General features: G+C 42.3%; 1 protein-coding gene across 1 annotated transcript; it reads left to right on the forward strand.

The window, feature by feature from the left end:
* The first annotated feature begins 902 nt into the window (after window positions 1-902).
* TEX13D (TEX13 family member D) lies at window positions 903-5,212 on the forward strand. Its single transcript, XM_024988575.2, has 2 exons — window positions 903-3,373; window positions 4,042-5,212. The coding sequence occupies exon 1, from the start codon at window positions 1,102-1,104 to the stop codon at window positions 3,361-3,363; it is 2,262 nt and encodes a 753-aa protein (XP_024844343.1). The 5' UTR covers window positions 903-1,101; the 3' UTR covers window positions 3,364-3,373; window positions 4,042-5,212.
* The last annotated feature ends 11,723 nt before the right edge of the window (window positions 5,213-16,935 follow it).

Raw genomic sequence — 16,935 nt, forward strand, 5'->3', positions numbered from 1 at the left:
TTTAATTCAAACTAATAAATATGCCAAAGTGGCATATTTACCTGGTTTCCACTGCTTCCCCACCATGCAACCTCATCACTTTCCTCACATCAGTAGTGCAAGCACAACTTTCTCTCTCAAGTCTCTCCCAACACTGTCCAACTCCTTTTTGGGGTTTTGATAGACCCCAAGTTTGCACTCCTAAACTAGGGGTCTTGAAGCCCCAGTCTCCTTAACCTCAACTCCTTACCCCCCAAATCCACCCCCCCCACTCAAGTTCTCTGATCTCCATTGATTCATCCTTCCTTTTACAACAGGATTGAGAGAGTATATGTGTGTGCATGTGTGTATGTGTGTGGTTGCAGCCCCTAGGTGCATGCTGCTGCTGCTGCTGTTGCTGCTAAGTCACTTCAGTCGTGTCCAACTCTGTGCAACCCCATAGACAGCAGCCTACCAGGCTCCCCTGTCCCTAGGATTCTCCAGGCAAGAACACTGGAGTGGGTTGCCATTTCCTTCTCCAATGCATGAAAGTGAAAAGTGAAAGTGAAGTCCCTCAGTTGTGTCCGACTCTTCACGACCCCATGGACTGCAGCCCACCAGGCTCCTCTGTCCATGGGATTTTCCAGGCAAGAGTACTGGAGTGGGGTGCCATTGCCTTCTCTGCCCTAGGTGCATGATTGGCAACTATTAGCATCTGGAAGGGATCCGCAGAGCCCGCTGCCGCAGCGTGCTTGCATCCTGCTGCCTGCACCAGCTCCCCCCTCCCCTCTGCCACGTCTGGTCTCATTGCGGCACCCAGTGCAGCTTCTGGTCCGCTCATCCTGTAGAGGGGGCTCTAGCTGGGTGGCAGGTCTAGCAGCCTTGCGTGCGTGTGACTCAGCACGCCTGTGACGAATCACGTTCTCTGCACTTTGGCGGTTGGCATGGTGGTGAGTGGACGTGTTCTACTCTCGGTGAGGAAAGCGGGACCGTGTGAGGGACAAAAAAGGCGGGTGAGGAGGCCAGGACTGAGCTGGGAAGTGAAGGGCGGACTTGGTAGCAGCTGCAGCTTTTAGCTGCCGCGACTGTCGGAAGGCAGCGTCTTCCTCAGTGAGGTGGTTGGTTGACTAGGCCTCAGCAGCCATGGCTGTGGACTTTGGGGACAATGCCAGTGGCTTTCGCCACGTCGATGTAATCCGGTTCATCAACAACGAGGTCCTCGAGAACGGGGGTGGCCCCGATTTTTACATGGCCTTACGCTCGCGACCCTGGAACGAGGTAGAGGATCAGCTGCAAATCGTGGTTGCTGACCCACGGGTGCCGCACGCCATCAAGAGGGCCTGTGCCTGGAGCGCACTGGCATTGAGCGTGCGTGTGGGCGCAAGGCAGCGGGAGCAGCAGGCGCACCATATCAGGCAGCTCCAGCAGCAGGTCAGGGAGCATAAGGCAGCTTCCTGGGCCCTGGCCAATGAGCTGAAGCGCCTCCATGAGGAGCGTGAGCAGGCGGCAGCACATGGAAACGCATTGTTCGCCCTGAAGCAGGTGATGTACGAGCGAGATATGTTGCGTGGGCGACTGCTCCAGTTTGAGAGAGCGGCCCAGTTAGCACCTGTGGCACATGAAATGCTGCCTGGGCCTGGAGCTGAGCAGCTTGGGGCTACAGCATGGCCCCTGAATGTACCGGAGCACGGCAAGATGGTGGCTCTGGGAGCACAGGGTATGCCACATTCAGAGAGTCAGATGGCAGCCCCAGCAGCTGTGGTTTATGTCCCCGGACCTCAGAGCTCCTTTGCCCAGGCAGTGCAACCCCTTCCACCAATGCTGGTGCCACATCCATTCCCATGCCATGAGTCATTCCCATCGGGATACCCATATGTGACACCTTTACCGCCTGTAGCAGTTATGGAAGAGGGAGCAGTCATGGCAGCAGCAGTGCCAGTAGCAGTTGCACCCCAGGTGCCTCCTCTGGGGATATACCCACTTGGTCAGTGGGCTGCAGTGGGGGCCCAGGAAGAGATGGCCCCACCATATGACCCGAGTTTCTATGCCCAGGAGGAATATTCTGAGAACCTCCAGGGGGAATATGCACAGGAGGCCTGCAGAAGCCACAGCCGAGAGGAAGGTGCTGTGTGTCCCCAGGGGATGTCCTCCCTGCGGGACAGCAGAAGCCACAGCCAAGAGGAAGGTGCTGTGTGTCCCCAGGGGATGTCCTCCCTGCGGGACAGCAGAAGTCAGAGCCAAGAGGAAGGTGCTGTGTGTCCCCAGGAGATGTCCTCTGTGGGGGGCTGCAGAAGCCAGAGCCAAGAGGAAGGTGCTGTGTGTCCCCAGGAGATGTCCTCCCTGCGGGACAGCAGAAGTCAGAGCCAAGAGGAAGGTGCTGTGTGTCCCCAGGGGATGTCCTCTGTGGGGGGCCGCAGAAGCCACAGCCGAGAGGAAGGTGCTGTGTGTCCCCAGGAGATGTCCTCCCTGCAGGACAGCAGAAGCCAGAGCCTAGCGGAAGGTGCTGATTGTCCCCAGATGTCCTCTGTGGGGGGCAGCAGAAGCCAGAGCCAAGAGGAAGGTGCTGTGTGTCCCCAGGGGATGTCCTCTGTGGGGGGCCGCAGAAGCCACAGCCGAGAGGAAGGTGCTGTGTGTCCCCAGGAGATGTCCTCCCTGCAGGACAGCAGAAGCCAGAGCCTAGAGGAAGGTGCTGTGTGTCCCCAGGGGATGTCCTCTGTGGGGGGCAGCAGAAGCCACAGCCAAGAGGAAGGTGCTGTGTGTCCCCAGGGGATGTCCTCTGTGGGGGCCAGCAGAAGCCACAGCCAAGAAGAAGATGCTGTGTGTCCCCAGGGGATGTTCTCCCTGGGGGGCAGCAGAAGCCACAGCCGAGAGAAAGGTGCTGTGTGTCCCCAGGGGATGTCCTCCCTGTGCGACAGCAGAAGCCAGAGCCGAGAGGAAGGTGCTGTGTGTCCCCAGGGGACAGTGCCCCAGGGAGACAGTAGGAACCACAGCCAAGAAGGAGGCCCTGTTTGTTCCCAGGGGACAGCGCCCCATGGAGACAGCAGGAGCCACAGCCAGAAGGAATGTCCAGTGATGCCCCAGGAGAAGTACTCCATGAGCAGCAGCAAGTTCCCCAAACAAGAAGGTCCAGAGAGGCCCCAGGGGACATGTCCCTCATGGTACAGCAAATGTTATATTGTGAGAAAAAGCTCCAGGAAACAGGAGCAAAATGCCAAGCAACCAAAAGAGAAAAATTCCTCAGATACCCAGCATCAGCAGAAACCTACTATACATCCCAATCAAAATTGTTGGGAGTGCCTGCGCTGTAAAGCAGTGAATTTTCCATGGCGCAAGTCCTGCTATAAATGCAAGAATGTGTGCAGGGCATTTGAGAGTGGAGGCCTGGATCCAGGACAAGCTCACTGATTTCAGGAAGGTAAGTAAGAATGGAAACACTCCAAGGAAAAACCAATTTCCTAACAACCTCTCCTCTTTTGATCAAAAAGTAACTCATTTACTTCACAGAAAATTTGAAAATCAAAATTATGAAATTTAATTTCATAATTCAAAATTTAAATAAATTCAAATTTATTTGAATATTCATATATTAAAAATTCATAATATTTGAAATATTCATAATTCAAAAATTAAATAAAACAATCCATTATTTTATTACCCAAATTAAGCACTTTTTATCATCTGAGCACACATACAAATATATACACACATGCATGCACACACATAATTATATCCTTATTTGTACACTTATTTTAACAAAGACTACTTTGAGTATTACGTGTTTAAAATAGAGGACTTCTAATTCCTTTTAAGTTTGTAGGTGCTGGATTCTGGATGGCTGATGCTAATTGGCTGACACCCTGGAGGCACCGAAGTCATGAAGAATTTTTTTTTTTCACTAATTTCTGTTTTCTTATTAACCACCTTTTCCTGAAAATGCTACCTTTTCCTGTCTTTGCCTCAGAATAGCCATATGCTTTTAGAGTTATATGCTACATTGAATTTTAGGAGTACTGTTTTTCCTTGAAAATGCTATTGTTCTTTTGTAAACTACTGCAGTGTTCATGTTTGCTTCTTGTATTTAAGTTTTATAGGTAGGGGCTCATTTTTGTCTCTGAGCCCCATGGAATTTGCCTGTTGCTGAAGAATCTGAACCTATCCCATTTAGAAGATCTTCCAAGATCCTGAAGAAATCACACTTCATTTCTGACTGACCTGCACCTCAGTGAGACCCTCCCGGCTGGCTGAAGCTAAGAAGTCAGGGAAGAAGAGATACTTTGGGACTTATTAGAGGGAAAAGGGATACAAAATAATTTTGTTATGATTTAATTTCTCTGTTGATATGGAATTATTTCAGAAGTGCTAGGGGGTGGGTTTGCAGTGTTAAATTCTATAGATGATAGCAAATTTGATAGATTTCATTTAATTAAACAACTAGTTATTGATTGTCTAGTATATGATAGGAGGTAGAATTATATTGTATTATCTAGTGTACACAAATCTTTTTGGTGAGTTTGGTTAGATGACAGGGGACAGCATAATTTGAGATACATTATAGATTAGAGGTGACTTTATTTTGCATGTTGTGTGGCCTTTGGGTAAACCCAGTTGAAATAGCATCCAGATATTTTTGTAGTTCCAGGGGCAAGATCAAAGAGATTTTTGTGGATGGACTTGATTTCCCAACTGTTCATCTCGTTGGTCCCAGATGTCACAAATGAGTAGTGGCAAAGAGCAGGAAAGTTCAGGCAGGACTTTTCTGATACTCTCCTGATTTCCTCCCTCGAGAGGGACAGCTAGTTCCCTGGTTGCCTGAAAGACCACTGAGTGACTGCCTTAAAGAAGTGCTTCGGGGAGTGCTGGCAACACAGTTTCAGGCAGCCACCATCCCAAGCCCCTTTCCAGCCAGTGGATGAAGAACAAAATGTGTTCTAAGGACAGACATCGTGCTATGGATGGTGCTTCTCTTGGGAGGGCTAATTGGATTAAAAGTAGAACTGGACTGGGACAAGTACTCTTGAGAGTGCCCTTGGGCCCTTCTCTTCCACTTTGTGTGTTCTCTGCAGGCGCTCTGCTCCCCTGAAGCAGCTGCTGCAAGCCAGGGGGAGCCAGGGTGGAGCCCAGGGGCTGGAAGTCAGATCAGCCTCCAGTCTGAACAAGAGGTATCCTGGAGTTCTCCCAGGAGATTCCAGCTCACCAGGCTCAGGCTCTGTCAGAAGTTTTCTGTTTCTAACTAGTAATAAAGAGTGTTCACTTATTGCTGTGTCTTCTGTGTAGTGTGTACCTCGGGGACAGGTTTGCTCAGAAGTAGCAGTTGATTTAATTATTTTAAATTAATTTTTTTTTGGTTGAGCCATGAGGCTTGTAGGAACTTAGTTCTGCAACCAGGGAATGAACCCAGGCCCATGGCAGTGAAAGCACTGAGTCCTAACCACTGGACCTCCAGGTAGTCCCCAGAAGTTACCATTTAAATCTGAAGCTTCCCTCCATCCCACTGAGAAGACTGAAAGTTAAATGTCATTCACTATTGAAGGGCCCCTCTTCTTCCTGTGAGTTACCAAGAATGGGAGGGGGAGGGCCTTCTATGGGGGCCTTCAGTCCATTGTTACTGTCCCTGGTACTCTCACTGTCCAAGTCCACATGGTCTCTTGAGGGTGGGCATTTCTGCTTCTCTATAGCCAATGGGGGTTGAAGGTGTCTGCCAGTGCTGAAAGCCCTGATGCCCTAGTCTCTCTACATGTACCATAGTCTCTCTACAATCACCATTTCCTTCTGGGGCTCTGCTTTCTCCCTGGGGTCCTGGTATGGAGTAAGGAGTACGTAGGCATTATAAAGCAGTATTCTTTCTCTAGGCCATTCCTTTCATATCATAATTTGGTCCAAATGCAGTGGATTATAGAAAACCAGATACAGGCTGGCTGGGATAAGAGGTGCCAAGATCTGAATATCTTCTTGGAACGAGTATGGTGAGATGAGGGGTTAGAAGAGAAAAATGACCCTGTCATATGAGAACTCTCCTTTCTCAGAGATGACTAATGGTAAGAGCCTTGGCTAGGGATAGGAATGTAGGAAAAGAAGAGGGTTATGAGGGTGAATAAACAAAATTATTTAAGAGGGAGGGGAGAAGATAGTATGATATTTTGTGGGTCCTAATGTCCCCTGTACACTTGGAAAGGTGGGCATGTGCTGGTATTTTTCCTGCTGGATATAAATTCAGTGTTGGTGCAATAGAGGAAGAGTACAAATGGTGGTGGAGGAAAAGAAGAAAGAATCAGGCCTGGCAGCAGCCACTGCCATTATTGATGATAGGGGTGGGCCTGGTACTGCTCCCTTACAGGCACTTATGAAGGTGGTGATGCTGGAGGAGGGATATGGGTATTTCTCTGAGCAGGAGGGTATAGAGGAGATGGAAAGAGGCCTTTTAGATGCTGTGGAAGCTTCAGAGCAAGAGAAGATGCAATCTGTGTGGAGAAAGTGAAGGATCATAACAATATTCTTCACACCACCTCCTCACCATTCTATCATCTCATACCTGCTACTGGACCCTACACAGGAGCAGCATCTTCAAATGCCTATTTCTATTTCCACAGTTAGTATGCCATCTATCATTTAACCCCTTTCATTCCCACTAGTAAAAGCAGAATCAAAATAAGTGCCTCAAATAAGAGCACTTCCTGTGAGAGCATCTGCTACTAGCACAGCCTATCAGCAGGCGTGGGTTACAGAAAAAGTCCCTGTGGTAGATAAGAGGTGGCAGCAGCTTCAGTATCAGAATGGACAGGAGCAAAAGGCTCAGCATTTCTTAAGATCCCTTAGGAATGAGAGAATTCTACCTTGTAAAGACAAGGAACTGGAATGATGAAAGTGGTAAGAAATGATTCCTGGGATGCAACCATGCTTCAGATAAAGGAGATGTCTAATCCTGGACAGGCATTCTGTCTTCTTATGGGGCTAGTTGTCCTCTTTGATTTCAGAAATGTAAGAGAGAACCAAGGAGGTCTGAAACAAAAGAGATCAATTTCCTGAGTACATGTCTGATTATAAACACAGCAATATAAAAATAGCTATAAATGTAGCTTAATTTCACTTTAGGAAAATTAGAAAAAAAATTCAACCAGAGTTTCACCACTAGAGGTACCACGGTTTATATTTTTATGTGTTTAATTCCATATCTGTATATATACACACTTATATTGGCATGATAAATTTTTTTAAAACATTCTTTACATGCAACTGTACACCTTTTATCGGAGAAGGCAATGGCACCCCACTCCAGTACTCTTGCCTGGAAAATCCCATGGAAGGAGGAGCCTGGTGGGCTGCAGTCCATGGGGTCGCTACAAGTCGGACACGACTGAGCGACTTCACTTTGACTTTTCACTTTCATGCATTGGAGGAGGAAATGGCAACCCACTCCAGAATTCTTGCCTGGAGAATCCCAGGGACGGGGAGCCTGGTGGTCTGCCGTCTATGGGGTCGCACAGAGTCGGACACGACTGAAGCGACTTAGCAGCAGCAGTACATCTTTTATAGTCCTTTTTATTGTGGTTTTAAAAAACCAACATGAGGTCTAATTGTTAAGTATAAGCAGGTTTCTAGAATTTTTCTATCTTGCATAATTGAAATTTTATAGCCTTATTTTAAATTAACATATTAATTTTTTTTCTTTTACACCTGTGTGCCCCAGTGTTGGAGGCCCCTTGTTCCAGACTCCGAAGGAGTCTGGTTCATGCCACCTGTTAAGCAAACCCCAGTCCTCTCCAATGTCTTTCCTCCTATTCAGAGCCACAGTGCAGCTCCACCTTGGCTCAGGGCCTGTGGCCAGGTGTCTGAGAGAGACCTCTGGCTTAGAGGGATTCAGGGATGGGACTGCCTGAGGCCAGAACGGGGCAGTGAACGGCACATGCAAGGGGCGTTAAGTCTTCTCCTGGGGAAGTGATGTGGGGCCCCAAGGTCTGAGACCAAAACAACCCGAGCCCACCCATTCCACTGCACGTGGCTGTGGCCAGTTGTTCCTCCCAGAAGTAGCCAGATGTCTAGAATTCGTCCCAGAAGACCATCGCTGCCTGTACTTGGAGTCCCTCTGCCAAAGAACAGGGCCCTGCTCTCTCGGAATCAGCCCAACTGCGAGCATCCTGCGATGGGGAAGCTGGCCCCTTTACCCAAGCCCCTCCATCTAGAAACATTCTTTTTTCAACAGCATAGGGGACGCCTGCAGCCAGGGCCGAGGGCCAGACCCTGGTCCAAGCGCGTGGAGTGTGGGGTTTCCCAGGAAGGCAAAGACAGGGTGCAGTTGGAGCGTGCAGGATACACTTTGTGGCTTCGGGTGAGTGTGGAGGTGTAAATGTGAATACAGAGGGAGGGGTAGGGAGAGAGTGAGCTAGATGCACTGATCACGTGAAGTGGCCCAGAAGACCGCGGAAGTAATCTAATAGCGCAGCCACCGCTACCTCACGCCCCAGAGGAAACCAAGTCTCGAGGGATCTCACGGGATCTCGGGAGTTCTGGGACTGGCAGGGGAGCCCTAGGATGAGAAACACTGGTCAGTGGCGGGTGCCGGAAGCCTCCAGTTCTGAACTCGTCCACAAAGAGTTTGGCTTGCACCATTTATCAAGCAAACCCCATCCTCATATATGCCTCACCCTCCCTCCACTCCCCCAGTCAGAGTGACTGTGTGGCGCCTGTTCCCAGGAGCCCCGAAGGTTGAGCAGGGGAATCACCGCTGATGCCAGAATGGGTGAGTGAGCTGTGCATGTGATATATTCATATTAATATTTTAATATTAATCTGTGAACAACATCTGCAAAAAAAATTATGTGATAAGGTATTCCCATGAGCCCTATATAGAAGAGGCTGGGGGCAAGTTACAGCTACAAGACCTGAGCAATCTGTGAAGGAATGAGCATAGAGAAATAATGGCTCATTTCACAGACCAGAAAGTAGGAAGACCTTAAAATACTCTGTGAACCAAAATGCTCTACAGGTATTTACTAGAAAACACAGTGGACCAATTTGAGAAAAGCAAGTGGAACTAAAAATGGGTGCAAGTGATACTTGGTAAGGTTGATGGGGTTGAAGCATCTAGATGTCATGAATTCGCAGAACTCGCAGCCCAAGCTCCCTTCCAGGATAGACGCACATGGAGAAGAGAGATGTCATTCTGCTCTGTATTCTCTCTTTTAATAACTTTGTTTGGGATTTTACTTCCCTCATTTTCTGTTACTCATTTTAAAGTGAAATTAGTTTTTCTGAACTTGTAAAAGGAAGCATGGCTCAGTAGAATTTTTCTAATATTGCAAAGCTCATATCTGTTGTTTTGGCTGTTGCTGCTGCTGCTAAGTCACTTCAGTCGTGTCCGACTCTGTGTGACCCCATAGACGGCAGCCCACCAGGCTCCTCTGTCCCTGGGATTCTCCAGGCAAGAATACTGGAGTGGGTTGCCATTTCCTTCTCCCTGTTGTTTTGGTGTGGTCTTCAAAAAGCAACTTGGTTTTTTATAGTTCTGGAGGCTAGAAGTTCAAAATCAAGGTGTCAGCAGAGTTGGACTATGAGGGGTGAACAGGAGGCATCTGTTCCAGACCTCTCTCCTTAGCTTATGAATGGCCATTTTCTACCAGTTCCTCTTCAAATCGTCTTTCATCTACGTATATCTCTGTTTCTGTGTACATGTTTCTGCTTTTTATAAAGATACCAATCATATTGTATTAGGGCCCACCCTAATGACCTCATCTTTAATAACATATGCAGTGATCCTATTTCCAAGGTCAGTACCTATTTTGAGGTACTGGAGTCTAGTACTTCATCCTGTGAAATTTTAGGGGATACAATTCAACCCATAAGAATCCTAAATATAGTTTTTTCTACCTAGATATGTGAATTTAAGACCAATTAAAATTCTTAAAGCTCTTGGAACTCTTTTCTAGTGTGTAAACTAGATTTGAATCTCAGCCTTTCCACTTGTTAGCTGTGTGATATTAAGCAAGTTCCTTATCTGTGCCTCAGTTTTCCCATCTAGAAAATGGGAATAATAATACCTATTGAATAAGAATGTTATGAGGATTAAATGAAATAATATATGAAAATGCACTTAAAACAGTACTTCAGTTTATAAAATAATTTGTATGATTTTTTTCCTTACTCAGAAGTAACAATGAAACCTAACTGAATAGTATTAAAAAGGCAGTCTCTCTGAATAGTTACCAAATAAAATACAAGCAGATGGAAATGTGTAATTTTAAACTTTCTTATTAGTGAGAGAAATAATTAATTTCTCTCATTAATAATTAATGAGGCCCTGGGTGAGGGCCTTAATTCCTGTAGAAGAACTCAGAGATGTGTACCAGATTGCTATGTATATCCCTTGAAGAGAAACCAGGACTTTGCTACATCGCTGCACCATCATGTTTTGACTGCCTTTCTTTTATTTCTGCATTCCCTCACTCCTCTAATTAGTTAATCTGTCCTTTGGAACTCAAGAAAGCTCTTGGAGGCAGAAACCTTTTTCCTAAAAATAGGAAAGGCTTTTGTACTTGGGAGGGTCCCACAGGATTCTGCTTGATTTCAATTAGCCTCTAGAAACTGGAATAGGCAAGGGAATGGATTCTTCTCTAGAACCTCCAGAAGGGAATGCACTACTACTGATGCCTTGAGGTTAGCTCGGTGAGATTCAATTCAAACTTCTGATTTCCAGAACTGTAAGATGATAAATTCTTGTTATCTTAAATTGCTAAGTTGGTGATAATTTGTTATAGCAGCAGTAAGAAACTAATGCAGCAGAATTCAGTTATCTTCAAGTATTATTGGAGTGAGGGCCTCAGTTCCTTGCTGGTGGTTGGCTGGAGGCCATCCTCAGTTCTTTGTGATATGGACCTCTTCAGCTTGATTCATCAGAGCAACCTCTCGAAAAGAGCAAAAACAAGAGAGAGTGAGGGAAATTAAAAGATGGAAGTCACAGTGTTTTGTAACCTAGTTACAGAAGGGACATCTCATCACTTATGGTGTATTCCATTTGTTAGAAACCAGTCATAAGGTCCAGCCCACAGTGGAGGGGAGGGGATCACATAAGATTGTGGACTCTGAGAGACAGGGATCAAGGGACTATGTCAGAAGCTGCCTACCCCAAGTACTGATACAAACTCACAGTATTTTCGTGTTTAAAACCACTTGGACTTCCGGCAAGCTTACTGTTCTTACTTTATTTAGTTTCTTTCTCATCTGCTATATTTTCATTAAAATATGCATGTATGTGGTATACAGAAATAGGAAGAGAATATGAGTGAAATATTAAATGTTGTGATCTCTGGTGGAAGGATTTCAAGACCTTTGAAATGTTCTTTTTGAGTTTTACAATGAGCATGTTTTATATATAATCAAAATTAAAATTTTATGAAACTATTTGAAAAATTAAAAGATAAAACTCTCCACATTTATGAAGGCCTCATACTAATCTTGATATGTGCATTGGGTTCTTAAGCTTATTTTCATTGAAAGCAAGTTATATTCTGCATTCATGAACCATATATCCCAACACTGTCTTTTATTACAGAATAAATGGGTCATAGGTTTCATTGGAAAATAATTAAAAGACTTAGAATGAATTAAAAATTTATTGTTAAAATATAGAAATCTCTCTTAACCTCTTATGAGAGATACAGAACAACGGAACTTTGAAATAATAAGATTATTTTTTAAAACCATATGCATAAAAGTCTTACGTGTGTCTGAGACCTTCACCTATTTTTAATGGAGTTTGTCATGCCCCTGGATAGTTCCATATTTAGACATGTAGAAGTAAGTTTCAACTAAAGAAAAGCCATTTTTTCCCTGATTTGTTATAAGTAAGAAGATTTGTCATAACACTGAAAGTGAAGGATATGCTCTGAGGTTTCTCTGAAAAAAAAAAAAAAAAGACAACTTGGCAATGATTCAAATTGGACATACCTGTGCTTTTATAAGAAAAGCAAAGTGAACATATTGATTTGATTTCCTCGTAATAATGAGTTACATGACCAGCTAAAACACTAGCAAAGAATAATTCATATATAATTACATTCTGTCCCTAGGAAAAATTGAGTGCTTTATAAAACTATTTTGAAGCTAAGATAATATGAAAAGAAAAACATTGTTTTCTGGAAAACATATTCACAACATGATCTTTGTTATATTTCTCACTTTTAAAAGAAAGGTATAGTATCCGTTATTAGAGTGGAGGAACTCACCTTTTCTTCTGCCTGCAGTTTGATTTTACATGTTGAATATGTTTGATTAAAATACTTTATAATTGTGTGTGTGTGTGATCTCATATGAGAGAGTATTTTTTGTGAAGCTTAAAGTCATAACTTCTCCTGGCCAGAGAAAAGGTGACCAGATAAACAAATGACTGTTTGCTGTGGCATTTAACAAATGCACATAACATTCAGTTTTCTTTTGATCCCTATTGTTTGCACTTGTAATGTTCTGTGAGACATTAAAAAGGCAAGATAAAATTAATAGTGTCTAATAATAATATGAGAAAGGGACTGAAGGAATATTTGAAAATGTGTTTATCATCTACAGAATGAGAGACAACACATGATGTTGTAGGACTACTTTTGTTTTTACCTTTAAGAAAATAAGTGGAAACATGCATGAGATGTACCCAGTAAAGAGAACTATATATATTAGAGTATTTGTGTTCATTTATTGTTACCATTTTCTGTTGACTTTTGATATTTATAGCTGTGGCTTTGAACTGCACAACACACATCATTCCTGGAAATCATTTATGTATAAATATATACACTCGTGTGATTACAATTTATGTTTTGATCACCTAATATTTTAAGTACCCAAGTTTCATGATGATCACATATTATGACATGCTTAGGTATGCCAAACTATGCTATGATATATTACAGGATACCTTACTACCTAGTGGCCATATAGCTGCTTTCCCAGAAGCAGTGATAAACATGGTTAGGAATGGAACAGTGATTAATAGCATCAATGACGTGATTATTGGAACCAGTCATTTTCTTTTTTTTTTTCTTTTAATTCATTTATTTATTTTAATTGGAGGCTAATTACTTTACAGTATTGTGATGGTTTTTGCCATACATCGACTTGACGTGCTTTTTAAAACTGTTTTGAGAAGTGGCCTGCCAAAACAACTTAAAAGAAAGCTTGTTCAAGGGAATTTGTAAACAAATGATAGAAATTCAGCAATGCTCTGGTGATCCAGTTTTTTGGTGATTAACATATTGTTTGTTATTTTAATGATTGAGTAGCTTAAAGACTATTATCTTATTAGGAATGATCCTAAGGGGCTTTTTTTTTTTTTTCAATGAAAAAAACTGGTTTGTCAAAATGGTCAGTATTCAAAGTGATCGTGCTTTTTACCAGTTACCAAAGGAATAGAATGTCTGAATTTCTGTAGCAAACTCAAATTTGCTCCCAGCAAATGAGTCTGCAACTGGGGATTCAGGTTCCATTTATTCAATTCTAAAGTAAAAGTGAAAAGAAATCTGCTATACCCTTAGTTTTATTTTCATATGTGTTAGTACAACTACACAGATATTTTGAAAATATTCAGGTGAGATTTTCTTTCCTTTAATCTGTTAGTCAGCAGAGAGATATATGAATTTTCATCTAAATACTTGAAGTTGATCATGGAGTTTATTTTTCTTTTTCCTTTAAAATACACGTTTCTACTACAAGTTTCAAATTTGTTTTATGCCAAACCATTGTCAGCATATATATGCCATGTAAAAGATTTAATATGAGGATTTGCAAACTTACGGAGTTTTAATAGTCTTTTAAAATTACTGTTAAGGCTGACCCTAAGTCCATAAAAGGATGTATAGCATATATATTTATTTTTAAAAGTATTTACTTTGGAAGTTGGAAAGGACATTAAAGATCATTGGACATCAGAACTTTCCAGTCCTATTTGCAACTTTCCTCAAAGTGGTCATTTGGCTTCCAGGTGTCCAAGTGAATAGTTTACTCCCACATCCTACCCAGGAATTTATAACCTCTAGAGAAAGCAAGGTTTTTCCTTATACCAAGATGAAAGCTGACATGTGGCAACTTCCTCTCAACAGTTCCAATTTCTTTTTTGGGGGAGTTTACAGAAGTAAATCTAGTATCTTTCTGTTGACTTATCTTTTTCAGATTAAACATTATAATTCCTTTACCTGTTCATCATATAAAATGGCTTTGAATTCTTTCATCAGTTTGACTGCTTTCATATGAGCAGATTCTTAAATTGTGGCTCACAGAATTGAACATCATACTCAGGTGTGATCTGAAGAAGATTATTGACTTCCATCTTTAAAATAATGTGCTGTATTAATATAACCTAAATTATAACCCAATTTTTGAAGGCTAACTCATTTTGTGTTATTTTTTAACTAAAATGTCCAAAGCTTTACTATGTTTTATTAATATATATTGTTGCTGAGTCATGTCTTTCCATTTTGTATTTGTAGAGTTGTTTTTTTTTTTAAATCCAAATCCAGGACCTTATACTTATCTCTATAATTTTCATCTTGTTAGATTCCACCTGTCATTTTCCAAACCTGTGATAATCCAAAGTGATTCTGATTTTTACCAACAAAAGCATTTTCTCCTCCGTGCAGATTTGTGACATCTACCAATTTGCTAGATATGCATTCATATTTTCAGAGAATTCACTAATCAAATTATTAAAACAAGGATGAAATTTAACAAAACAACGTTGACCTAAAATGGAATACTGTTAACCTAAAAGGAGATCAACGATATGCCAAAGAAGTTCTCTGGTCTCTGGCCTGTTTAATAATTTGATTAGTGAATTCTCTGGGGTGTATCCTTGGTCTACCAATTATTTACCCTTCCAGAAGAGAAAATTAAAATTAAAGTGAAGTGGATTTTTTTTTTTTTTTGCAAAACAGAAGCTTTTTCTGTGGCTGCTCTAGGATGTGGTTCTGAAAGCATCAAGGTGGCACTTTACCTGTTAATTGTATTACCTTATGAAATCAAGTCAAACATCATTTATTGACTACTTACTCTATTCAGAGTACTCTGATAGACAAGTATGATACCAAGAAATAATTCTATGATCCTTTTTAATGAAACACATTGTATTTTTATGGTCACAGATTGCCGTATACCTCAATATTAGCTGATCACCTTACAATTCCTGTTGCCCTGATCACAAGGAAGACTTGCTGTGAGAGATTATGAATGGCACATTGTAAACACATCCTGTCAGAAACAGAAGCCAAATCCCAAACTCTAATGTAGTCCTTTTCAATTTTTTTAACCACAGAAGATAGACATTTTACATCAATATCTATTATATATATGTGTGTGTGAGTGTGGGTATATGAATATATGTTAAAATGTGTGCACATAAGTATATATACATATATATCATCATACTGCATATATGTGTATATAATGCCAAAGAAATATTTCACAATATAGTATTTACTCTTCTTTGCTGGGTTTTCTAAGCTTGTCTAATCTATTAAATTTTTAAAATTCAGCGACACTAAATTTCTCTTATGATGGTAGGTTTACTATATCATCCTTAGTCTTGAAGTAGGGAGATATATACTCAAATGTAGCAGAGATATATATTCCTAGTCTAAGCACAGTAAGAATGTATTGTCCTCCATATTGTCTAGGCCACCATCTCCTCTGTGTGATCTAGGATACGGTTCTTTATAGATTAGGTTATTCCAAGGAGAATATTTATCTGTTCAGCCTCGTTTGGAGAATGAGAGATGTGAACAGAATGTTGGAGGCAGGATGCAACTGGACATTTATTAAGAGACAATTATGTACCAGCCACTGTTGAAGATATTTTACAAATTTGCTTAATTTGGCCTTCAAAAAGAAGTGAGAATCAGAGACTATAGTAATCTACCTAAGGTCACTAAGTTCCTTTATCTAAGAAGCCTGAATTTAGGCCCCAAAGTCTTTCTGACTTCAGAGCCTGTATACACTCCACTATGCTGCATTCACTTCCACTTTAAAATCTGATTTGCTTTTATGTATTTGAACTGCCTTTTGCTTTCCACCCAATTCTTCAAAACTTCAGTTGCCTTTCAAGCAAGATTTCTTTGCAATACAAATTGTTGTCCTCCGAGTCCCTTCTGTATTCCTTATTTGAGACTCAGATTTGTATGGTGGTTAATAGCATAGACTAGAAACTTTGGAGCCAGATACCCTGGGTTTGAACCTTGACCCTTCCACTTGGTTAGCAGTATCAACTTGGATAAGTTATCTAGCTTCTCAGTGTCCAAATTTTCTCATCCGTAAAAATAAGATATTAGTAGCTACCTCACTAGGGTTCATGTGAGGATTAAAATGAGTGAGTAAAAGAAAGTAAAAAATAAATGAGGAAACAATGGAAATAGTAACAGACTTTATTTGGGGGGCTCCAAAATCACTGCAGATGGTGACTGCAACCATGAAATTAAAAGACGGCTGCTCCTTGGAAGAAAAGTTATGACCAACCTAGACAGCATATTAAAAAGCAGAGACATTACTTTGCTAACAAAGGTCCATCTAGTCATAGCTATAGTTTTTCCAATAGTCATGTATGGATGTGAGAGTTGGACCACAAAGGAAGCTGAGCGCTGAAGAATTGATGCTTTTGAACTGTGGTGTTGGAGAAGACTCCTCAGAGTCCCTTGGACTGCAAGGAGATCCAAGCAGCCCATCCTAAAGGAAATCAGTCCTGAATGTTCATTGGAAGGACTGATGCTAAAGCTGAAACTCCAAAACTTTGGCCACCTGATGTGAAGAGCTGACTCATTTATAAAGACCTTGATGCTAAGAAAGATTGAAGGCAGGAGGAGAAGGGGATGACAGAGGATGAGGTGGTTGGATAGCATCAATGAGTCTGAGTAAGCTCTGGGAGTTGGTGATGCACAGGGAAGCCTGGAGCACTTCAGTCCATGGAGTCGCAAAGAGTCAACACGACTGAGCGACTGAACTGAAAGTAAAGCA

This window comes from Bos taurus, chromosome X (genome assembly GCF_002263795.3).
Source record: "Bos taurus isolate L1 Dominette 01449 registration number 42190680 breed Hereford chromosome X, ARS-UCD2.0, whole genome shotgun sequence".
Lineage (NCBI taxonomy): Eukaryota > Metazoa > Chordata > Mammalia > Artiodactyla > Bovidae > Bos > Bos taurus.